The 25,655-nt window shown below is 27.9% G+C and overlaps 3 protein-coding genes across 4 annotated transcripts; all 3 read left to right on the top strand.

Annotated features, from left to right (window-relative positions):
* The first annotated feature begins 7,872 nt into the window (after window positions 1–7,872).
* On the top strand, window positions 7,873–12,024 carry LOC103488261 (protein TIFY 8-like). 2 transcript variants are annotated; one of them, XM_008446913.3, is made up of 6 exons: window positions 7,879–8,527; window positions 9,152–9,345; window positions 9,441–9,913; window positions 10,025–10,112; window positions 11,314–11,551; window positions 11,661–12,024. In XM_008446913.3, the coding sequence occupies exons 1-6, from the start codon at window positions 8,251–8,253 to the stop codon at window positions 11,750–11,752; spliced, it is 1,362 nt and encodes a 453-aa protein (XP_008445135.1). In that variant the 5' UTR covers window positions 7,879–8,250; the 3' UTR covers window positions 11,753–12,024. The 2 variants fall into 2 exon arrangements, with proteins under 2 accessions (XP_008445136.1, XP_008445135.1); XM_008446914.3 differs by lacking the exon at window positions 11,661–12,024 and having other exon boundaries at window positions 7,873–8,527; window positions 10,025–10,170; window positions 11,314–11,514.
* Window positions 12,025–14,923: 2,899 nt separating this feature from the next.
* LOC103488262 (gibberellin 3-beta-dioxygenase 1-like) lies at window positions 14,924–17,053 on the top strand. The gene is made up of 2 exons (XM_008446915.3): window positions 14,924–15,671; window positions 16,365–17,053. The coding sequence occupies exons 1-2, from the start codon at window positions 15,124–15,126 to the stop codon at window positions 16,924–16,926; spliced, it is 1,110 nt and encodes a 369-aa protein (XP_008445137.1). The 5' UTR covers window positions 14,924–15,123; the 3' UTR covers window positions 16,927–17,053.
* A 3,956-nt stretch (window positions 17,054–21,009) lies between these two features.
* LOC103488263 (gibberellin 3-beta-dioxygenase 1-like) lies at window positions 21,010–22,647 on the top strand. The gene is made up of 2 exons (XM_008446916.1): window positions 21,010–21,479; window positions 22,062–22,647. The coding sequence occupies exons 1-2, from the start codon at window positions 21,010–21,012 to the stop codon at window positions 22,645–22,647; spliced, it is 1,056 nt and encodes a 351-aa protein (XP_008445138.1).
* The last annotated feature ends 3,008 nt before the right edge of the window (window positions 22,648–25,655 follow it).

The following is a 25,655-nucleotide window of genomic DNA, read 5'->3' as shown; positions in this document are numbered from 1 at the left end:
TGTTGAATAACAATGAATATGAATATTCACGGTTTCACTTTAATTTGGTTAATTATATATATGTGTGTGTGTGTGAAGGAATAATTAATCTCTCTTTTAATTGTATTGTCAAGTGGATGCTTTATTATTAAAGAGTTTAAATTGACCTAAATGGCAAACATATGGGGGTTTTAAGTAATTTATTAGCTGATTCGAAAGGTGGTGATTGGTGGCTGGTTGGAAGTTGGGGATCTACATGGAAAAATTATAATAAACTTACGGCTATATGGGTTTTTTTCTTTTAAGAATCAACGTGAATACTCTTGCCTTTTGAAATTGGAACGATTAATAAATCTCAAAAGATTCGAGATAGAAAGATTATTTTTCAATTATTAAATTATATCTGAAATATGTATGTTGTTAATAATCCTTCGATGCAAGTTTGAAATATGATATTTAAGTTCTCTCGATTGTGAACTTGCAACGCTTTTTCTTCATTGTTAGAGGCATTTCATAATATTTATATGTATCACCTTGCACTTAGAATTAGAAAAACAAAAATTTATGAAATATGTATTTTTGATCGCGAAACAATTGAATTTGAAATTTTAAAGAAAAAAGAAATATCACGTAAATTAATATTTGTTATACTGCTATAAATAATAAAATATATCACATACGGATTTAATTAGAAAAGGACTTTCATTAATTATTCAATGAGCTAAAAAGATAGGAAATTTTTAGCATGTGATTTAGAATATAAGTTGCAAATTCATTCAATCAAATGAATTAATGAATATCTATTTGATGGAGTTTGTTTTTAAAAATTTATATCTTTTATAATTATTGTTATTATTATATAGTCTAAATAATTAAGATATCTTGAAAATATATATGCATTTACATGCAACTTTGCTTTCATCCCTATCAAAATCGATCTATTTAAAACGTTTATTTAGATATCACTACAAGAAATTGCGTTCTTAGTGGCATACAAAAGACGTCATTAAAATGCACAAAAACGTCGCTAAAAGCATTAGCAAAGAAAAGCCATTCGTCGCTAGGACTATCGCTGATTCCACGTAGGTTAAAGTTTTAGCGACGCAATGGTTACGCGCCACAAAAGATATACTTTTAGTGACGTTTGCGCGTTCCTAAATGATTACTTCTAGTAACATACTTTATGTCACTATTTATTTTTTATAGTAACGTATTGAACACACAAATCAATTGTGATATTTTAGTAACAAATAATGTTGTTGCTAAAGATTAATTTGTGACTGTTACAAACATCATATTGAAGTGTGCTACTAAAAATTTGTTTTTTTTCAAATAATTTTTGAAAGTGTTTCAAAAAGCTATTTCGAGAATGAAAAGATAAATCAAACGTATTGAATTAATTTATTTAATAATTAGTTCATAGGTTACATATGAAGGCATGCTATTCATTGAATTAATTAATTTGAAAAAGATATGCTATTTGTGTTGAAAATTTAAAAAGAGTGATTTTGAATGTGACATCTCTCCCTATATGCTATGGTGGGACTTTGTTACTACTCATAGCTCAACACATCTCCCTTTTTTCATTCCATATTGTTTCATCATTTTTGGAATTATTTATTCTTTTTAACCTCTTTTTGAACATATTCAAAACTACCATACCTATCTTTCTAACCCCATTTTGAGTTTCTCATTGTTTTTTCTTTTTTATATTTCTTTCTCAATTTGGATTTGAATATTTTCCCTTTTATAGGGAAAAAAAAAAGCTTACAAAGTATTTGTGTTTTGTTCCTTTCTTTTACCTCTTGAATTATATATATATAATCGAGATAAAGTGAAGATAATATTACATTTTGATCATAGTTGTATTTAAGTTTTCAAAGATAACAAAATAAACCAAAATATTTATCCATAAATATTAATAAACATTATTGATAGACTACCATATCATCCATCACTTATAGATATTGATAGACATTTGAAAATACTAGACGATGTCTACCAGTATCTATTATTTAATAGATTATACAAATTTATTATATTTTGTAAATATTTTCACCATTTTTAACATTTAAAAAAATTCAATTATTTTTCCCTTCAATTGTTTGTTTTTTTAATTGATTGTTTTACTTATAGACCTAACAAACTTTTCCTTCGAATTGTAAAATCAGATTCTAAATTTATTATATAAAAGTAACCTACTTTATGGGCAGTTTTATTTGAAAGCTTTTCCAAAAGAAAATAAAAAAAATTGTAAAGGTCAAAACTACTACATTTTTTTTATAAAATATAGCAAAATATCAAATTCTATCGACAATAAATACCGATAGAAGTAATAATATCTATTATTAGAAGTCTAATAATAATGTCTATCATTTATAGAATTATGAATGTTTTGATTTATTACATTATATTTTTAAAAAATTCAAAATAAAATCTAATATATATATATATATATATATAAAATACTTTGTTATGTTTTTGAAAGAAAAAAGAAAATTTGTCCTTTTTACTTTGATAAATAGACTTCCTTTTGCTTTTTTGTTTTCTTCACTTTGTTTTTCACAAAAGTGTTTCGTTTTTTAAGCCAATAAATTAATTTTACTTTGAAAATCACGCAACTTCTCAATAGTATACGCCACGTTTGATATTTGTTTTTTAAAAACTTACTTACATAGTTTTATTTGAACAAAACATATTTCGTCAAATTCGATTATGACTTAAATAATATTGTTATTTAGTCTTAATCCACCAAACATCGAAAAGTTATTATAATTTGATTCGTTAGTTTTATGTTTCAAAATTAAATAGAAAAAATACAAAAAATAAGTTTGACGAATGCAACAACTTTGTCAAAATTCATAAATTTCATCTAAAAATTCAAATCCTTCTAAAAAATTCTATAAATATTCTATCGTGCATACATAATTAAGTTTAAGATAAAACGATTTTCTATTTGTGAATTAAAAAAAAATGAGGATCATTAAAGGGTCCTACATAATGATCCTAGTACTAATCATGTGTCACCATACTTTAAAATTTTTGTTTTAAAGAATAAATTTCCCTATAGTTCTTAGCTGATATCAATGTTATGTAATTTGTGCCAAAGAGTAAAGTACACATTAATTAAATGTGAAGGCTAATGATTTGAATTGAAATGGTAGAGTTCACGGTAGCCCTTAGATTTTCATGCAACCAAATTTATTATAATATAATTTTGTTGGTTAACTTTATATATATACATATATATATATTTATTTGTATGATAAAAAATAATTAAATTAAATTAAATTAAATTAAATTAAACAAATCTTCATTTGGAAATTGATGGGGGAAATAAATGAGAATTAATGTAGGGTTTTAAATCAATTACTCAAGTCTTATAATTAGTTCATAACTCGTAATTAATATATGAATAGTTGACCCTTAAACTACACACATAATTAAATTAATTAAATGCAATAATCACTTTTCATTAATGACTACTAAAGTCTTTTTTTTTTCTTTCTTTTTCTGTACCAATAATTATTAAATTTGCATGTAGCTATTTATAGTGTTTTGGCAAGATTTTCACTTTCTATTTTCAAGTAATCATTGACTATTTTCTTGAAACATGTATAGTTCATAAAATAATTAGTGCCATTACAAAGTATTTTATTTACTAGTGTTAGAGAATTATTCTTTTTCCTAATCAGATTAAATTAATATATAATAAGATGTTTATGATAAGTAATAAACAAAATATAATCATAAAGTTCATATGAATATTTTGAAGATATTGCTTACGATCAAAGCTGTATTTAAATAATAATAATAATAAATAAAAAAAATAAATAATGTGGATCATTTATTTTCAAATATAGCAAAAAAAATTGAAACTATTTACGAACTACAGTATAATCATCAAATTTTCTCTAATTCATTTGATTTTTTTCTTGTATTATATAAATAGTTTAATTTTTTTATTATTATTTATGGCAATTCTTCTTTTTTAAAAATATAGTTAATTGAATCAAAATATTATCTTTATGTAGTGATAGTCTATCGTGATCTATCACGTATAAATGAAGATATTTTGTTATATTTATAAATACTTTTAAAAAAATTTAATTTAAAATAATTTTTCTGATAATAATAAACATATCGATAGAATGAAAAATTACCCTACGCTAACATTATTGTGGTTTAAAAGCCACGTTGGCACATTATTTCAATTGAATTTATAGAATGATATTTCTTCCATTAATCGAGCTTCTTAAAATACATATAAATTTATGTGGGATTCATAATCGTATAAAAAATCTATGTTAAAATATTATAAAAAGATATTAAAATGGTCTTTAACTCGATGATAATTGACACAATTGTTTTTAGTATAACACAATTGTAAGAATAGTGAACCTTTCAATTATAAAATAAAAAATCATGCCAATTACTGTTGAATTAAACTCGACTTGACTTACTATCTCAAGAAAATGGTTACTTTTCACCAAAATAAAATAAAATAAACTAAAAATATAACATTCTAAATAATAATAATTTAATAATTAAGAACAATTACCCCATGTATTGATTATCTAAAAAAAGAAAAAGAAAAAAAAAGAAAGAAGTACTTTTTGAATTTTTTTTTTAAATGAAAAATAAAATCTAAAGTTTCACATCTACCAATCATTCTCCATATAGAAGAAAATAATGAATAATTTGATTCATGAACGTGGCAAATAACTCCAAATGTGGCTTTCAATCTTATGATGATGATGCACAACAAATAATGCCACCAACCTTAGTTTTATAATAATGTGATGCAACTAAAGTGCTTTTTCACTTTGCATCTTTTTTCTTTTATTATTTATATATACATTAATAATGCTCTTTTTTATAATATAAGGTTAATATTTGGAACATTTGTCACACCCTCCTCCAATAATAATGGACTCAATCCACTTTCATTATTTTTATTTCTCAATCTCTTGTGTGTGTATATCATATAGTTTAATTGAACATATATTTATCATATAATATAATGGGTGTGACAATGAAAAGGCTAACCCAAATGGAATCCACAAAATTTATTTATTTGTTTATTTATTTTAAATCCATCATTCTAATAGTTGGTTCTTTTATTCAATCCAACAAGTAAGTGGCAAATGATATCATAATGATTTTATTAAGATTGTTTAATGCAATTAATTTGAAAAAAATGATTGGATTTACCTGTTTTATATTTATATGGGAATCGAATCTCTAATTTTGAAATTGATAATATAAACATTGTATCAACTGAGTTAGATTAATATATATCGATACAAATTATCATATTTTTTTAAATTTTTTATTCTAAGTTTAAGAGGAAGATTTAATTGAATTTTTGTTATGGTTATACATATCAACTGTTACTTTTTTTTTCTTTTCTCGTTGTCGTTGGATTTATTTGTATTTTGTCCTTACTTGTAGATTCTTCATGGTCATAAAAAAATTATTCTCACATAATCTATTCTTTTTGGTGAGTTTATCTTTGAAACTAATAGGTCTCCAAATCATTAAGTTTGTATTTAATAAGTTTTAAAGGGCAAGTCTAAAAGTCTTTGAATTTAAACTTTTATGTCTAATCAATTATTATCATGTTTGATATTAGAAAAACAATCTTGAATTTTAGGACACACACGAAAGGTCGAAGTCATATTCATATAACAAAGTAGTCGATTTTGGACTCAAATGCTTGTAATTTATGGTTGTCTTCAAAATTCTACTTCACACCCATATTAGATAAGTGTTCAAAATTTAAAACTTTATTAAATATTTTATTGAAATTTAAAAATTATAATGCAAAATTCAAAATTAAATCCAATAATTCATTACTTAGTATTATTATTATTGTTTAAATACTTAAATTAAAAGTTGAAAGTTAATCATCTATTAAACATTTTCAAGATTCAAAAAATTCAAAAATATTGATTGAAGAGAGTCTATTAGGTGCATTTTAGTGAACAAAGATCTAAAATTTTAAATTAACTCTAAAAACAACAATGTGATATTTATAATTAAAAAGATAAAAGTTGCAAATATTTATAATTAACATAAATGTAGAGAGACCATATTGATTCGACCTACTAAACTACTATAGTTTTATTATTGGAAGAATTTCAACAATTCATTTAAAATACATTTAAAGTTCGTATAAAAACGTATACAACTTTTTAGAACAATTTGATAATTATTTTAAAGCAAAAATAGAAAAATAAAATATAACATTTTTTTTACTTCTAGATTTGTCATATTATATCAACTTTCACTTTACATAATCTCTCCATCATACCAAAAAAAAGTTTTCCGATCCACCTAATAATTTTAAAAATTATTTTGATATTTGCCACGTCATATCATGTGATAAGGCAAAAAAATAATAATAAATCAATTATTTTAAGTACAACCTTTTTTTTTTATTTCTCTTCCAACATAGACAAAAAGAGTTTTCAACAAAATACAAATGGGATTAAGGCTAAATACATGATAGTTTAATCCATAATGTTTGATTGCCTTTTCACTTTAGTCCATAACATTAAAGTTTCGAATTTAGATTTTTTAAAACATCTTTAATTTATCAAATCAAATATTAAAATGGACTCACCAACTCACAGGATATTTATTGATTGGATATCTTTTGTTTTTCTTTTTTAAGGATTGAGATGATCTATGAAAAAAAAATATTTAAGTTTGTTTATGTCTCGTAACAAATAATTTATTTATATCGATGAGTGAAGAATGAAATTGAATATGTCACATTGTTTTGATTCACTTAGCTACATTTAATTCTATTATCGCATGAATTTTAGTTACATAATAGGATTAGATCCTCACCATATGACTGCCGTTAACGAAAAGTCTTTTCTATATATTATTTACGTGACACATTAATAATGCTATAAATTTTTCTTCGCTGCCTTCAACAAAGATGGTACATTCTTTTAACTTAAATGTAACTTAACCATAATTGACTTGTAGTCGTTCAATTTAGATCACAAAATCTTTATGCTCCATAATTGTTAGACTAAAAAAACAAAAACAACACGTATTAATTAGTTAAGTTAGAGAAGATTTATTCCAAATAACAAAACTTCTGAAAATATTTTCAAAAGGAAAATGTCATAATCTACTTGTTAGTCTATCGTGATATATATAGACACAAATAATAGTCTATATTTTGGTCTATTGCGATCCATTATAGATAGATCGTGACTTATATTGTAAATAGTTTGGTTCATTTTACTATATTTGAAATAGTTATAAATTAGACAAAGAAAGTTATATATTTGGTTAAAAATTACCTTTTTGTCTCCAATCATTTATAAAAAATAACAATTTAGTCATCATATTACTTAAACATGTAATAATTTAGATAATATACTTTCAAATGTTCATAAATTTCTGTTATATCATGAAAAATCTCATTAAAAGTTAATTGTTAAATTTGATTATATAACAACATACGACATGTTTGGAAGTGATTTTAAAGAGACTAAAATTGGTCAAGAAATAATATTTATTACAATAAAAACTAAATCATTATTCCATACAGTTTCTTCAAGTTAAAAAATCATTTTCTAACTTAACTACAAACAACGAATTAGAAAATAATAACTCAACTGATATGTATATAAGAATAAATTATTTAAGATTCAAATCTCCTCTTAAAAAAAAAAGTAAAAAGTAAGAAAACAAACTTGAATTTACCATTTTGGAATAATATTTTACTTCACACACATATATATAATTTTGGAGACAAAGTTAGATTAATAGAAATAAAATAATCATATAATTGCTGACATCCTCCTCGTATTCCTTAATACTGAAGAACCCCAAAAAGAAATATTAAATAAAAATCCGAACTTTGCAACTCCACTAAGAGAGAGAGAGAGAGTAGAGAGGTCCAACAGAATGAAGAAAGAAAAAAAAAAACTCCATTAAAATTTGCACAGAACACATGCCAACTTTTGCTTTTTATTACCCTCATTTCTCTCTCCAAAAAAGGAGCTTGATTCTCTCTACTACTATAATTTCTTTTTTCTTTGTTTTTCTCCCTCTTCCCTTTCCCCCTTTATAATTGTTTTTCTTTTCACAAATCTTTAATTTTTCTTTTTCTTTTTCTTTTGTTGCCCCCTTGTATTTTTTTTTTTTTTGGGTTTTTGCTTTCTTCCTCTACTGTTCCTTCTTCATCTCTCTCTGTTTTGTATGATGGGGGCAATTTTAATGGAGTGGCTGTACTACTGATAAATGGCTCAGCACAGTATGCTAACCAATGTCAACAGCAACTCCAACAAAGACTATGTTTGTAAAAATTCTACTGACCCACATCCACAAGTACCTGCCAATCCAATTTTTCATGATTTTTTAGGCATGAAAAACCCTGATAATACTCCTTTGGTTTTTGCTCCCCGGACGGCGGCGGCGGCGGCGGCTGTGGAACCCTCTCCGGCTGCCTCCGCCTCCCGTGGTCCTTCTTCAAGCGGTGGTCGTGGCCCTATCTCTACTACCTCAGATCTTGCTTCTGGTCTCTTTCTTATTTAATGATTTGTTGCTTTGCTTCTTACTTATATGCTTCATTTTGAAAGATTGTATGTGGGTTTTAAGTTTTAGGGTGTTATCTTGGGGTTTTGGCTTCCTTTTACTTTAAAGAAAAGGAAGAAATTATTGGGTCTTTTGGGATTTCTTTTGAAAATGATTAGTGGTTTGATCATAATATGGTGAGGCAGAGTGTGGTTATTTGCTATCTTATTACCTCATTTTGATTTTGGTTTTGTTTATTTGTTATCAGTAATTACCCCATTTTCTGCCATTTTCTTGTGTTAATTTATACGATTTCCATTCTTCTTCTGAGTTGGTGAATGATTTGTTGTATTTTCTGGTCTCGTTTCATGGAGGCTAGTAATGGAGTTCTGTAGCTTTGATCATTTTTGTGTTCTTTGTTTATGCGTTTTCTCTTACATGTCTGAATGTTTCGACTTTGAGTGAAAAATTTATTGTGAACATAACCCAAAAAATGGGCATTGACATTGAGGTTTGAGATGGATTGACATGGACTTTTCTAGCAATTCAAAATCTGTTTTGAGTGAGTTTGTTTGGAAATTGATGTATGAATGCAAAGTTTGATCCTCTTTCCCATTGGTATGAGTAGACCGACAGGTAGGGAGTCATCTTGAAGGTGTTCCGTTTTATGGTCCGAGGGGCAATATCTCTACGACGGAGATTCATAGTAGGATTATAGGAAGTAAGAGAAGCATATCGGATTCTGCTTTTACAGGATCGTACCGAGATGGAGTTCCACACATACCTTCTGAGTCGCATCATAATAGCTTGCATCTAATGAAGGTTTCAATTGATATTGCCTTTTTGTAGTTACTGCAAGAAAAACTACTTTACCTGCTGCACCCCCTATTTAGTGATATTGTTGTGTTTTAACCCAGACATTACAAAATGGAGCAGGCGGGGATCGAAACCGAAGATCCAATGATGATGAAGTGACGCTTGGGATGCAGCATCCAATGAGACCGAACCCTGCATCACTTATCTTTCAATCTCATACTGGAAGTGGCAGTAGACCTGATGCTGATGTTACCAAGTGGGAAAGATCCACGGTTATGAACATTGGTCCTGCTCCGGTGGTACAAGCCTCTCCTCGGGGAAAATTGGAGCCTTTTCTCTCTCGATTAGAGTTAGCTACAAAAAAGTTCAGAGATGCCAATATGATTCCCCCAAATATATTTCAATCAGCTGCAGACGAGGGATCTCGAACTGGAATCAAAGGTCCTGGAATCTTAAGTTCAAGCAATCCTGGTGGTGGAACCTCTGAACGAAACTCATCTATCCTGCTCCCAAGCTGCAGCTTGCAAAAGTCTGGGACTAATGTCGTGGAGCATGAAGCTGGCATTTCTTCAAGGTAAAGCTTGTGTTGTTAACTAAATTTAGTTTATTTGTTACATTTGCAATGAGCTAACTTCAGGAAAATGCAATTTTTTGTGCTACTCATCTTGTTGACTTGTTATGGCAGTCGACGTGGTCTTGCATCTGCTAATCGGCAGATGACAATATTTTACGGTGGCCAAGCACATGTCTTCGATGACGTTCATCCAAACAAGGTTCATGTTCTAAATTACATGGTTTTGAGCGCATGTTTGTCCTTCTCTTATTATCCAAGTGAGTGTTGGTGGCAAGTATTTGATTATTATAGCTAAAGTTGACATTAGCATACAACACATGTCACAAAACTTAGAATCCTAGCAACTTCATAGTCATAATGAAATCTAGCAGTTTCATTTGGAATGCCAAATTGCTGATATCTGATTTTTCATATTACCAAATTGTGTTAGCTGTAAGCTTCTTTATGGTTGTTGTAACATAGTAGGGAAAGGTCCACCATTCTTGAGACGGCTTTCCCTCAAAGTGCTTGTAAGTTTTAATGTGTGAATTACCTTGGCACCCATAATCTGTCACACGACTCATTAGTAATGGCATGCCACAAAATCCTAGGATCGCTGCTCGCGTGAAAGCTTTTCATGCCCGATGTATAGTTCAACTGCACTTTTCAAGATTTTGATCTTTGTAGCCTTATTACAGGCAATATCATAGATCTGCAGTGCTCTCAGTGGTAGGATCTGTGGTCATCCCTGAATGGTTCAAACACAAAACTTCAATAATTTGGTACAAGATACCATTTTTCTGACATTTCTTCTCTAAAAAAAAACGTGCCATAAGGACGATTAATTCTCCACCTATCCTACAATGTTTTAATATTGTCCATTTTTAGGCATATATTCTTGTAACTTTGTTTACCTTGTATCAATAGAGATAATTGTCTACACTGATATGTATTACCATGGATCTATCATCTGTCTCTACCCTAACCAATGTCCAAAGGATAGAGTGTTTTCACATATAAGAAAAGAAAAGTGGCTGTCAATTGAGAATATGATATTGGATGTTGCTTTCATGCAAATATCTTTCCTCTTTTTATTTTACTTGCCTGATTTTTGACAAATGAACATATAGTTTGAATCTATGTGTTTGTTGCGAGACTTCGAAATTCACTCGGTTATTGGCCTGACTATGGTTTCTTCAAGTAATATTCTGATTTGAACTGGATGTTAATAATGGATTCTTTGCCATTAGGAACCATATCATTTGTTTAATTTGAGAAATCCATATTTCTTTTGCTTCTATTTACATCTGCTACTAAGCATAAGTTTATAGATGAATGTCGTACTAGTTTGTCAATGCAATCCTTCTTTCAAGAAAACCACCGGAAAGAAACTATATTACAAACTGTTCATTGCATTTCAGGCAGATGTTATAATGGCCTTAGCTGGATCGAATGGTGGATCGTGGTCGACTAATTATGGAACAAAGTCAAATGCTAGGCCAATCAATGAAAACCAAGAAACAAGTGGAGAACTTGATATTGGTATGACAAGTAACAGCACCCCGGCGTTCGCCAAAGAAGCTCGTGGAAAGCTGTGTGTTGCTGGGATTTCTGTTCCGCTAGCTGGCTCCGTTGAGAGAATCTCGACAACATCACCAGGTAGATGCTTATACATATGAATATAGACTTATGGCGAAATAGAAACCAACTTATCTCAGGAAATCAAATCATCATATGACGTATTTTGTTTTTCTGGCAATAAAAACAGGAGCACCTCATGGCAGCAGTGGTGGTAAGGGTGGTAGAGACCAAGTTCAAGCCACTGATTCCATGGAGAAGAAGAGAGAGGTGCAATATTAGTTCTCCAACTCAGACAAATGTTTCTAAATCCATGAAGGCAGCTGTTTTAAGGAATTCTCGACGTGCTGCACGTGCTCCGGTACTATTTAACTTTGATTTTTATTGTATTTTCTTACCTTCTTTTCTTGGGGGGAAGAGAGGTGGGGGGGGAGGGGGTAATTTTCTTGTTAATGGGTGGAGATGTGAGATTTAATGGATCGGATTCCATATTAAATGAATGGTGTTTAAGCTTGATGAGCAATGGAAATGAATCCCCTTTTCTTTTTATGGAACTTTGCTGTTGGAAAAATTGTCCTTATTTCCTAATAACTACTTGAAATTACACAACTTGTGGATAGTAAAACACTTTTTAATCCCAAAAACTATATAAGTTAATGCCGGATAAATCTCGGCTTATTAAATGCGAATGAATTGTCAAAGTAAACATATTCATATTCATATTCATATTCGTCACTTAGTGCTAAAACGACAAAAAATAAATGCAAATACATGAAGGTCTAGTAACTACGTTACTTTTTCTGACGATGAAAACTTACGGAAGGATAAAAGAACACAGGTGATGAAATGAAATAATAATTAGAAATGTGGATAAAATAGTAGTGTAAAATCATAGAATCGTCAAGAGACACAACTTTTTTTCTTTTTTTGGCACCAATTTAGAAAAAGTAAATGATCTGATGATGTTCAAAACGAATTCATGATTCAGAACTTTATGAATATTTTTCTATATAAATATATAACAAACCAATTTAACAAAATTAGAAATAATAAATCTTTTTTTTTTTCTCTATGTTTATACTAGTTTCTTCTTTAAGAAAAAACACCAAGAAATTTGAATTATTTTCATTAAATTTAATTCATATTGCACATCATGAAAAAAAGTGGATACAAAATTATAGGATTTTAATTTTTAACATAAGCAGTAGTAAATATAATTTACAATAAAAAAAAAAGGAAAATTTGTTTTTTCAATAGTCAACGGTGGACGGCCACGGGTGAAAAATGGGCTTGAAGTTACTTAGCCGTTCTAGCAATGGGCCTCAGCCCAGTTTGCTATTAGCTTTTCACGATCAGGCTAGCGCAACTGCCATACGGGCCTTCAGCCCAAATTGCATTCAAAAGAAGAAATTTGAATCAAAGTAATATTATCTAGAAAACATATACATATTAATTTCTTAATCGTGATTACTTTTAATAATCACAATGGAAATCATGTATTTCTAAATAAAATAAAATAAAGAACATGTGATGTTCAAATTAGAAAAAAAAAAAAGAAAAAAAAGAAGAAGGGTTTGAATCTTGTCTTTTTATTCACTACAAGACAAAAAGATTTTTAAGTGGGAGTAACCTTTTTATTTACAACATATTTTACAAGTCATATCTATCTCTCTCTCTCTCTTTTTTTTTAAGGGATGTATCTATCTAATTAAGTAGTGGGGTTTATATTTAATAATGACTATGATACATATTTTGTTTACAAAAGTTCTCTTCCCACATGTTTCAAAAATGGAAAATTTATCTAAAGGGAAATAAATTCCTAAAACAAAGACTTTAGGGAAAATATAAGATGATATCATAGAGTACCACTGTTGATAGTTGGGGTAATATTCTCCATTTTATAAATAGACAAAATAATAATAATAATAATAATAATAATAATAAATAATAGATATGGTAATAATGGGATTCATTGACTTTTTCTTAATGGCATATGCCCCATTAGTCTCCCATCTGATTGGTCTTAAGATTTAAATTTCTAAAATATAAAAAAGAAAAAAAAAAAGAAGATATATTCTTAATTTTTTGTGGAACTATTTTTGGACTCATTTCCAAAGGCTAAGAGACAAAAAAAAAAAAAAATTAAATGTAGGAGTCAACTTTGAATGGCCACCAACAAAATTGCATCTCTAATTTCAATCTAAAAAGAATTCCATTCTCTATTCTTTTAAGATTGTTTTGCTGTTCATTTTATGATTATCTCTATGTAATTTGGTTTGATTACATAACTTTGCATCTACACACGTTTACCTAATTTATGGTTAGTTTCAAATTTTTAGATTCGTGTTCATATCTAAGAATTGTTCCTTCAACAAATTTGAATTTAGTAATTTTTGAACCAAGCACGTAATAATCGACCATTTATAATATTTTAGTGGACATAAATTAAATAATAAGTTGATTAATTTTTAAAAATTTTAAATAAGCCTAATATTTAAAGGGATCTATTAGATATTTTTTATAGTTAAGAAATCAAAGAAACTAAATTTAATTTTATATATTTATTAATATTATACTTGTTTGTGTTTTGTTTGATATGATATGATATGATATATATATATATATATATATTCCTAAACATTTGCTATGAGTTAGTATAAAACTAATGATCATATTTGAGTAATTGAATGAATTGATTGGGTATGTTTTGTTATTAACTACTTTTGTTTTTTCTTTAATTTGTTGATATCCATGTAACTTGGAGATTCAATATGATCCAATATAATGATATATTTTAATTGTGAGGACTAATATTCAGAATCACATATATACAACCATGAGTTGGTTTCCACTTCCCACTAAATATGTCTTTTTTCTCCTCTAAATTTCCCATTACTTCATTTAATTTTGTCATGTGAGGATAATGCAAAACAAGAATAGAAAGTTAATTAGAGGGGTATTTTAAAAGAAGAAGAAAAAAAACATCTCAATTTACTTAGCCTCAAAACATGGCTTTGTAATGATTTATTTCTACTTTAAAATTTGTATTAATTTTTTCTTTATTTTTAATTTACGGTCTTTGTAATTTTAAACTTTTAATAAGAAATAGTAGATATCAATTATTTTCTAATTATTTTATGACGTAGACCATGTAATTTGTAAAAATATTGAATTTTTAATTAATTTACCGGTTAAGAAATGGTTACTTGTTATACAAATTTAGGAAAAAAAAACTAATTTTGAAGCCATATGAAAAAAAATGAACTTTTTGCAATTTAATATCTATGAAAATATTGCACTAAACAAATTGGAAGATTTAAAATTCATCCAAACTTTTTTTTTTCCTTTTTGCTTCCTTTTCCACATGGGTAATCTTTTCCATCCAAAATTGAAATTAAATTAATATATAAATGAGAAAAAAGAATAAAATAAATGTCATTTTCTTCGATTGTGGACAAAAAATGCACAAAATCAAGCCCTTTACTCATTCTGAGTCATTACATTGAGATTGCCACAACATGTTTTGTCCCTTTCTTCAACCTCATATCAATTTTCCAAAAAAACAGACACCACTTTGTCCAAATTTGCCACCATTTTTAACCTAATCTTCATCTCCTTTCTATCACTCTAAATTTGTTTAAATACCCCTCCACATGCTCTCTAATCTTTGCTCCTTTCCCAAAACAAATCTCACAATAATGACCACTCTCTCTCAAACGTATCGAGACCACCCTCTTATTCACCATCACCATATCGTTCCTTTAGACTTTGATTCATTACGAACGATTCCTGATTCTCACGATTGGCTCCATTCCTCCCCTGAAACCCCTTCTTCTTCTTCTTCTTCTTCTTGTTATCATACTAATGTAGATGTTTCAATCCCTTTGATTGATCTGACTGACCATGATGCAATCGCGCTCATCGGCAATGCATGCGAGACGTGGGGAGTGTTCCAATTGATCAACCACGACGTGCCAATGAGCCTAATAGAGAAAGCTGAAGGCGAAACGAGACGACTGTTCGATCTTCCGATGACACGAAAGCTGAAGGCACTTCGGACTCCAAGAGACGTCACTGGATATGGATTGCCTCGAATAACGCCATTTTTCTCTAAGTATATGTGGCATGAAGGGTTTACTATTATGGGGCCTCCCATTGATCATGCCTCACAGCTTTGGCCTTCTAACTACCAACCGTTTTGGTAACTCCTCCATGCATTTTTATAACACGTAATTAATTAATTTGCTATTTTATTTGTAGAGTACTTGGGATTTATATGTCCTAATTAATCATTTGGTGAGATCTATTTTAAATTTATCATACATAAACTAACAAAACCGAGTAGTAATCACATGAGAAAATTGTTACCAAATAAAAATAAAAAGTTCAATTTATTAAAGAATGGTCTAAGTTTGTATTTTATGGAATATTTAAACCAATATTATCTATTATATATCTATTGCTCTTTTAAGTAATTCTTGTGGAATAATTTTGGATTATATTACAATTTTATTTTTACTAAATTACAAAACTATTTAAAAGATATAAAAATAGTAATAAATGAAGATTCTAATTTTAATAATTGAACAACATAAAATTAAATTTGGATACCTAATTCAACATGTTTGAGATTTTAGGAACATATAGGTGATAATTATAATATAACCTTTAGTTTATAATTCTTTTTTTTTTTTTTTTATCATTATGCTCCTAAAATTTCCACTTTTATAATTGGTCCTTCAAATGAATATATTAAGGCATAGTAACTTTGGAAAAAAAAAAAGGTTGTTTTTATTTAGATATATTAATTAGTAAACATAATCACCAATTTAACTAAATGAATAGAGAATAACAAATCACATATTTTAATGAACTAATTCATTTTCAAATGTAGCGATGTGATGGAAGAGTATCAAAGGAAAATGAAGGCCTTAGCGGAGCAAATCACAAATTTAATCTTCAATTACCTTAAAATCTCCGACTGCGCAAACTGGCTCCATTCAACCGGAGCAGCCGCCGCCTGCAGCACCGCCCTTCAACTTAACTGCTACCCGCGCTGTCCGGACCCGACTCGTGTCATGGGCTTGGCCCCACACACCGACACGTTTCTATTGACCATCCTCCACCAGACCCGCACCTGCGGCCTCCAAATTTTCAGGGATGGGTCCGGCTGGGTACCGGTGGCGCCGCTACCCGGTGCGCTGGTCCTCAACGTCGGGGACTTGTTCCACATCCTTTCCAATGGGCGGTTCCCGAATGTTTTACACCGGGTCGTTGTTGACCCGACTCAACGCCGGCTGTCTATGGCTTATTTCTACGGGCCGCCACCGGATTTCTGTGTATCGCCGTTGAATGATCCACCGGAAACTCCCTGTTACCGGCCTGTGGTGGTGAAGGATTATGTTCGGTTGAAGGCCAAGAATCTCGAAAATGCCCTTTCAATGATCCGACTATGAATTATATTATGATATTTTGAATTTGTATACCATAATGATATGTATTGCTAATTTGTTTATATGTTTTTCTTTTTCCTAGTGTAAAATGTTGGCTACATTGAGATTAATAAAAGGAATTTTCTTTTAATGTAAAACAAATAAATAATTTAGGTCTACTTTTTTTCTTTCAAATTTCTACAATTATTTGCATTGTTTTTTTTTTTATTATTATATTATTTTATTTTATAACTTTACTTTTATTAAATAGACCATGAAATTAAGAGGTTGAATGATTATATTGATTATAACCTTTAATCCTTTTCTTAAAAAATGAAATAATAATGAAACGAAGCCTTAATTGATATTTCAATATAGATTAATTATATATTTCTGAATTTATAACAAAAAAATTTTTAATTTAAGTTGATATTTAAATTAAAACTAAATATGTTAAATAACTAAAATAAGAGATTTAATCGTGTTACTTGTGGATTTTATTGTTTTGTTTTAAAAATATATTTTCTTACATGTATGTTAAAGAATTGGTTATTTGTATTATAATATTTCTTATTTTGAATTAGGATTAGTTACTACGAGAACGTATTTAAATCAAATATTATTAAAAATATTCTCGTTATTTAACTATATGTATAATATAATTGATCGATTCAATATAACTCAAAAAATATAATATAATAATGATCGATAATCTATCCACCTATTCACATGACACACATACATACAAGTGAAATTATTTATGTGTATGGTGTGATTTAAAGAGCTTTGTTAATTAATTGTTGATATATTATTTTAATATCTAAATTAGAGTTTAATTTGTCCACACACTAAGAATTAAGTATGATTAATAATGTTGTCACCATAATGGTACCACTCCATATGTAATAATTTTCTGTCTCTATCTCTCTCTTTCTGATCTGAAATTTTTGTTTGTATTCTCTTTGGCCAAAGCAAATATAATAACAATAGACATATAAAATTACTTTAATTTTATTAAAAAATATATATTTGTTTCTATACTCTTGTTTTTATTTAGGCCTCTAATCTTTTTAATTAGGTTTTCCTTTTTCTCAACAATTTATTTTTCAATGTCTTTTTTAACAGTTAGTTAATCTAAAAAGAAAATTAAATATGACAAATCTGTCATTATCTTATCTTACACCCTTTCTTATCTTTTTCTCTCTCATTAATTCGATGAGCAAAGTGAGCTGAGAGGTTCTATTTCTTTGTATTTTAGGTCAAATATTGTGGATTTAATTCCTAACCCTTTGAGTTTAATTTTAGTTTAAAATTTATTGACTATGATTTGAAACATTGATATAATTTCATTTACATGAACAATTTGAAAGTTTGTAATTTGTATTTTATATCAAGCTTGAATCTATGTTAAGGGACCAAAAGTGATGGTGTGAAAATCGATTATATTATTTATCTTTTTCTTACGTTTATTTGATTCGTATTCACTCTTTAATTTCTAGGAATATTTTTTATAACTTTTATCCTATTATACCTTTGACGAAATTAAAGTTTAATTTTAATTTAAAGCATATAAGATATTTTAAAATAATTATCTCATATAAAATATCAATATTATAATTAAAATAGTATAGGTCTATTTTAGTTATTTTTAGCTAAATCAAAACAATTCCTTATTAATTTTATCAAACATCTTGACCTTAATATGCTTTTTGAACTTAACATTGAAATTTACCCCAACATTATTTTAATGTTGGGTAAATTTTAATTAAAGTAGATATATTATTTTAATTACATATCAAATTTTTTTCCTAAAATAAAACGTTGGTCTTGGCCTCAAAAGATTTTTTTTCTTTTTTCATTCACTTATATATAGAGTGAATTTTTTTCAAAAAAATAATTTCCTCCTCAACAACAGAAGGTAGTAAAAAAAGAAAGAAAATTGGTTTGGTATGTAAATTAAGACTAACCATTTGGTTCTTAAAAATAGTATATTTCTTAAATTCATTTTCGTGCATCTTTTATAAGACGATTTGATTTTTTTAATACATTATTAAAGGAAAGAAATTTAGAGTAGAATTTGTCTTTATTGACTTAATTGATTTTTAAGAACAAAAAAAAAAAAAAAAAAAAAACTAAACAATTATCGATAAAATTATTTTAACAAAAATTAAATTAGAATAAATTTTGAGAGATGGATAAAGATAAATATTGTGGATTGAGTTTATACATTTATGATTATCTAAAACCATATTACATATACATTAAACTTTTTGACATTAATTTCCATAAAAGAAAAATGGGCTCACACATAATTTCTTGCACCTTTGAAGGTAATTATAACACAATACTCTAAAGTGCTTTAAAATTGAAAAGATTTTTTAAAAGCATAGGAATTGAGAAAATAAAATAAAGTAAACCTATTATATATTCATAACAAATTAAAACATACTTATATTATATTAAGTAATAATAATGTAAAAAATTATTTATTTCAACACTTATAAACACACATAGTTTCTATGTATATTTATAAAATTACTGCATAGAAATTATGTTCCCCATTTAAGGAAAAAATTGATATATAGAAACTAATACCATTGTAAAAGGTGGCATGTTATCCTAATTTGGTACTCAGCTATCTATTAGTTGTCATTTTCAAGAAAAAAAAAAAAAAAGAAGATTTAAAAGAATTTGTTAGGACACACTAAAAACAATTCAAACCTAATAGGCATTATCAATATTCTTTTTCTTATTAATTATTTTTAAGAAAAGCATTATCAATCATGAAAAATGTCTACACCTTCCAAAAACAACCCATTCTTATCATATATATTTTTCTTAAAATATCATTTTGAAATATCCTAAAAAGGACATTATGAATGATGAAAAATGTCTCACACCAAGATGTCACTTTTTAAGTACACTTGTTTTGATCACTTAAAGTTAGGTTTTTAGTAATTTTAGTGTTAGGTTAGAGATGGGTAAAGGTTGGGTTAATTCTTTTATTCGTCGAAAAGGGAAACAAGCCAAACCATTTACACAGAAAACTTTACTTATGAACGATGCAATGGACAACTTGATTCCTCCTTTTCTATTACAGAAAGAAAATGATATCGAGGAGAGAATTAAAGTATGACTAAAGGTTAACTTAAATTTTAATATAGTAGTCTCACTAAAAGTTGACGTATCTATCTCTAGGTACTCAACTTTAACTACCAAACTCTTCTCAAATTAATACTAGATATATACTCAACTTTAATTAGGATTAACAACTTGAAAAATCGGATCGAAATAAAATCTAATTTGTAGAACTTTCTATATGTCTTGGATCTTTGAGCACTTTCTTTTAATGCCTACCATTTTCTTCTTTTTGGCTATACATTGACTTTTCTTTTAATCTAAAAGCAAATTTTAAAATTTTTAAGACAAGTTATAGAATGATAAATATAAGCGCTCAGTGTTTTAAATTTGTGCAAAGTTAGAAGTCCTTCCAATAACGATTTAACTGATTTCCTAAAGTTTTAAAATATAAATTAGGCTCAAATTGTTTATTATTATTATTAGTTAGCCAATTTTTTTTTTAAAAAGTAAATTTGAGACAGACTATAATTTAATATTTATTAAAATAAACTTAAATTAAACATTTAAAATTATAGATACTAAGATTGAATAATAGGATGTAATTAAGTAGGGGTTAATCTCCAACTGCATAATCTTCCAAGTTTGGTACTTCCCATACTAAACATATTCAAAATTAAAATCACACCCTATTCTCTTCTGTTTTGTTACCAAAAACACCAATAATCTTCCCATAAATGTTAGGGTTCCCATAACTAGGCCCTCCTTTAATAATCTTCATGCATCTTCTTTCCCCATAACTTAATTTCAAGTACATCACAAATTGTTAGTATTTCAATATATATATATATCATATAATCTTTTGTATATATAATAACCAATCTTTCATTTTCTATATCATTTAGGGTAACAAATTAGTGAGAACTTTAAAACCTAAATTTTCAATTTTGTAACTTTTTTCTTGTTAAATTTTATATAATGGAGTTTTTCTTTTCCTTTGAATTTTATGCAGCTATAGATTGAGCTCATATGGCAGATCAAGAGATTCCTCCTCCAAGCCAACTTGTTCCTTTGAACTTCGCCTCAGTTCAAACTCATGTCCCGGAATCTCACTTGTGGCCAAACGTCAAGGAGTTATCGGCTGCGGTCAAGTTGGACAAAAGGGTTTCGCTCCCGTTAATCGACCTTGTCAACGATGATGCGTCGGAGCTCCTAGGGAGAGCCTGTGAGGAATGGGGAATGTTTCAGTTGATTAATCACGGTGTCTCACAAACCCTAATCGAGGAAGCAGAGGAGGAGACTCGACGTCTTTTCACTCTCCCGGCAGCACAAAAGATGAAGACACTACGATCCCCTGGAAGCCTCACTGCCACCGGCTACGGCATGGCTGGAATATCGAAGTATCATCCGAAATTAATGTGGCATGAAGGATTCACCATCATTGGTTCTCCTATTAATGAGGCTAAGAAGCTTTGGCCAAATGACTACAAACGGTTTTGGTAAATCCATGCAAACTTTTCTCATGCAATATACGTACACAATTTAGGGTTCATTTCCGTAACGTATATGCATATTATAATTGGAGTTAAAATTATCATAATATATAGGTTCAATCATTAATTTGAATTCGAATTTGAATTTGGTGTTTAGTTCCAACGATTATATATCATCACGTTTTACTCAATTTTTTTCTCTGTGAAAAAATTTACGTAGTATTTGAAATTTAGATTGTTTACCAAGATTTGATAAAAATTTAGTGGTTAGTTTTGAGATTTAGAAAGTATTAAGAACTAATTTTGGACATTATATTACACAAAATGTTGTACCATTTTTAAAACGAAAGGGATTATTAAATTAATTTGAGACACAAATTTTTTTTTAAAAAAAAATTGCTTAAATTGTTTAATTATGTTTTAAATCTTCCATTTGTGTTTTGAGATTATAGAAATTTGTTGGTTTTATGATCTGATCACAATTTAAGTAGTTAATAAATAAGTAAATCACACTAACAAATTGGATATATTATTATTATTATTATTATTGTAATTTTCTTTATTATTTATTTGTTTCTTTGGTTGAAGTGATGTAATGGAAGAATATCAAAGACAAATGAAGGGTTTAGGAGAAAGGATAATTAGGTTAATCCTCAAGTTTCTTGGCATCTCCGAGGAAGAGATGATGAAGCTGTTGACTTCAACCGACGAATCCATTGGGAAACCCTACATGGCCCTTCGACTAAACTCGTACCCACCGTGCCCCGATCCCGGTCAAGTCATGGGCCTCGCCGCCCACACCGATACCTCCCTCTGCACCATCCTTCATCAAGTACGCAGCAACGGACTCCAAATCTTCAAAGACGGAACAGGCTGGGTTCCCCTATCTCCAATGAGCGGCACTCTCGTCGTCAATGTCGGCGATCTCCTACACATTTTGTCGAACGGGCGGTTTACGAGCATTCTTCACCGGGTGATGATACAAGAAAATAAGGAGCATAGATTCTCATTGGCATATTTCTATGATCCACCAGGTGACATATACATTTCACCTTATTGTAAGCCATTGAGTGATACTCCACAGTTTCCTCTTTATAGAAGTGTGAATGTGAAAGAATATTTCGCTATCAAGGCCAAGAAAATGGGGTCGGGACTTCCAGCCATAAAAATATGATCTAATTTCAAAATCAAACCCTTTTTTTATTTTTGTTTATCAACTTTTTCGAAAGGGTTTGCCAAAAATGAATAATATATATCATAGAATAAATTTTTATTTGGAGTGTAGCCTTTAATCTATTTTCAAATTTAGTGATTACACAGCGCTTCAATAATTTTGTAATAATTTGGAAACTTGTTGGCAAATTGAAGTGTGTTTATGTGTTTGTTTATGTTCTTGTTCTTGTTTTTCTAGTCATCAAAAAAATTGAAAATGAAAATGGATGCATGATATAGAATTTTGTTCCTCTTATCTTTATTTTTTTTCGTAAATATTGATTATTGTTTAATTAAGAGTGTAGAAAGTGTTGTATTGACTGGAATTGGAATTTGTAAGTGAATGAGACAAATGATAACTTCTTGTATGTGGAAAACAAAATCTAACTTTTGATGGGAATAAATTTTTAAGTATGGAAATTAAATGGTTAAAAAATCAATATTTAAAAATCAATGAAGTACTTTCGAATCTAAAAAATGAATCAAAATATTTATAAAATATAACAAAACTTCAAATCTATTATCGGTAGGTAACATTTTTAAAGTTTATCAATATTCATTGGTATATATGGAGGTGATAACTATCACTTAAACAAAATTATTATTTTCATAAACGATTAATACATACATTAATTAATCTAAGTTTTATAATAGACAAAAAGGTTACAACGAGGTTGGAATGGCATCCCATATATTCATGATATAAATAATAAAAATGCTAACTTATTTATTAAAAAAACCCGTTTTCTTAATATATATATATATAATACTTATTTACTCTTAAAAAAACCTGTTTAATTTTTTTTTATTTAATTTTTCAAAAATATCTAATTTTTTTTAAAATAATGTATTTTTAAAAAAATAATGTTAAAAATAGAGTAGAAGGAAAATTATTGACGGTAATTTAGGCAAAGTCATATATCCCGCATATGGATCCACGACTTTAATGCATCGACCCCACAATTTCTTTTTTTTTAAGATATATATTAAATATTCAAATCTCTAAATTCTAATTTTCAAAAATATCTTTCATATTAAATATTTTTTCAATTTCTAATTTTCGATTTTAAAAAATACATTTCCTTATTAAATATATTTTCAAATTTCAAATTTCAGTCTCCAACTTTTTAAATATATATATACTAACCAAAATATGTTATTAAATATTTAAATGTCTAAATTCCGATTTTAAAAAATATCTTTCCTTATTAAATATATTTCCAAATTCCAATTTTCAATTTTAAAAAATATCTTTCCAAATTTCAAATTTCAATCTCTAAAAATATTTTTCCAAATTTCAAATTCTAATCTCCAATTCTTTTAAAAGAGATATATATTAACAAAATATGTTATTAAAAAATATATTAAACAAATATTTGCAATCTATCGTTATTAACAAAATATCTAATTTTTTTAGAATCAAAATGGAAAAATATGACAAGAATAATTCTAAAATTAGATATTATATTTTTTTTCTAATAATACATTTAATAAGATATCTAATTTGGAAAGATATTTTTTAAAATTAAAAATTGGAATTTGGAAATATATTTAATAAGGAAAGATATTTTTGAAAATTGAAATTTAGAGATTTATATATTTAATAACCTATTTTGTTTATATATGTATATGAAAAAATTGGAGATTGAAAATTGAAATTGGAAATCGGAAATATATTTAATAAGGAAATGTATTTTTGAAATATTTAGTAAATATTTATAAGAAAGATATTTTTGAAAATTAGAATTTGAAAATTTGAATATTTAATATATTATATTAAATATCTTAAAAAAGAAGAAAATGTGGAGTCCACGCATTGAAGTCATGACGACTTCCGAGCAACGTCATATACTGTATCCAAATTATCTTACTTTTGTCGATAGTTTACCTTCTATCCTATTTTCGACATTGGGTTTTAAAAAAATACATTATTAGAAAAAAGATTCAAAATATCTACCAATATCTTTATCAATATTTTCTTTCAACGTTCTGTCCTAAACTAGAAATTAAAAAGAAAAAAGATTCTGAAAATCATGTCCACTGTTGAATGAATAATATCAGACAATGACAAAACATTCTTTTACCTAATTTATTATGAACATTAAAAAGTCAACTTAAGAAGCACACCAAAGTTCGGTAGTGGAAACTGGAAAGTATAAAGATGGGCCAAAGCTTATTTTATTACTTTAAAAAAAAATGAATCCTTCCCACAAAATATTTGGAAAATTATTAGCTATTTTAATGTATTCATATGGCTATAATAATAATAATAATAATAATAATAATAATCCTAGTGTTGTTGGGTGGTTTGTTGGGGATTAGAGTGCTTAAACTTTGGAGATTTTCATTACATTCTTAATTGACCACTGAATTAGGTAATGTTGGTTTAAGACACCATGAATTCTGATACAGACAAAAATGATTCTAGAAATCTCTTTTCGCATAATCATTTCCCTCCTGATTCATGCTTTCCACTTCTTTCTTTAATTGAATATGACTATTAATAGATCCAATTGTAAATATAACAATGTAATATGCTATTATTAGACTTTCATGCTCTGTTAATGATAGATCATACAAATATAAGTTCATCAACAATAATTTTTGCCATACTTACAAATTTTTTTTAAAATGTTGCTTTACACTTTATTGTTATTATTGAAAATGTTACCCATTACAGTTATTCATAGGACATATTATAGAGTGTTTTTTTAATTAGAAAGTGTAGAAAGCTTGAAAAAAGAGAAAAAAGAGAGCTATGAAACTACAAAATTTTCATTTAACAAAAATAACAAACGATATTAAAATTTAACAAAATGTTTAAAATTGGACTAGATTCAAATATTGGGTGCAATATTATAATTACAAAAATTCAAATTTATGCTATATTGGTTGGAAGATTTGAAGAAAAAAAACATGTTAATCAAATTAATCCCTACTGCCCTAGTAAGTAAATTGATTAGTAATGTT

This window comes from Cucumis melo, chromosome 3 (genome assembly GCF_025177605.1).
Source record: "Cucumis melo cultivar AY chromosome 3, USDA_Cmelo_AY_1.0, whole genome shotgun sequence".
Lineage (NCBI taxonomy): Eukaryota > Viridiplantae > Streptophyta > Magnoliopsida > Cucurbitales > Cucurbitaceae > Cucumis > Cucumis melo.
Note: the sequence above shows the minus strand (reverse complement) of the source record. Positions and strands in the feature narration are given on the sequence as shown.

What these genes read in the sequence shown, in the direction of transcription:
- LOC103488261 (XM_008446913.3), top strand. Translation starts at nt 8,251, where the DNA reads ATGGCTCAGCACAGTATGCTAACCAATGTCAACAGCAACTCCAACAAA. An exon ending in GAAGCTGGCATTTCTTCAAG is followed by an intron (nt 9,914 to 10,024) that starts GTAAAGCTTGTG and finishes TTGTTATGGCAG; the next exon opens with TCGACGTGGTCTTGCATCTG. An exon ending in AATCTCGACAACATCACCAG is followed by an intron (nt 11,552 to 11,660) that starts GTAGATGCTTAT and finishes CAATAAAAACAG; the next exon opens with GAGCACCTCATGGCAGCAGT.
- LOC103488262 (XM_008446915.3), top strand. Translation starts at nt 15,124, where the DNA reads ATGCTCTCTAATCTTTGCTCCTTTCCCAAAACAAATCTCACAATAATG. An exon ending in TCTAACTACCAACCGTTTTG is followed by an intron (nt 15,672 to 16,364) that starts GTAACTCCTCCA and finishes TTTCAAATGTAG; the next exon opens with CGATGTGATGGAAGAGTATC.
- LOC103488263 (XM_008446916.1), top strand. Translation starts at nt 21,010, where the DNA reads ATGGCAGATCAAGAGATTCCTCCTCCAAGCCAACTTGTTCCTTTGAAC. An exon ending in AATGACTACAAACGGTTTTG is followed by an intron (nt 21,480 to 22,061) that starts GTAAATCCATGC and finishes CTTTGGTTGAAG; the next exon opens with TGATGTAATGGAAGAATATC.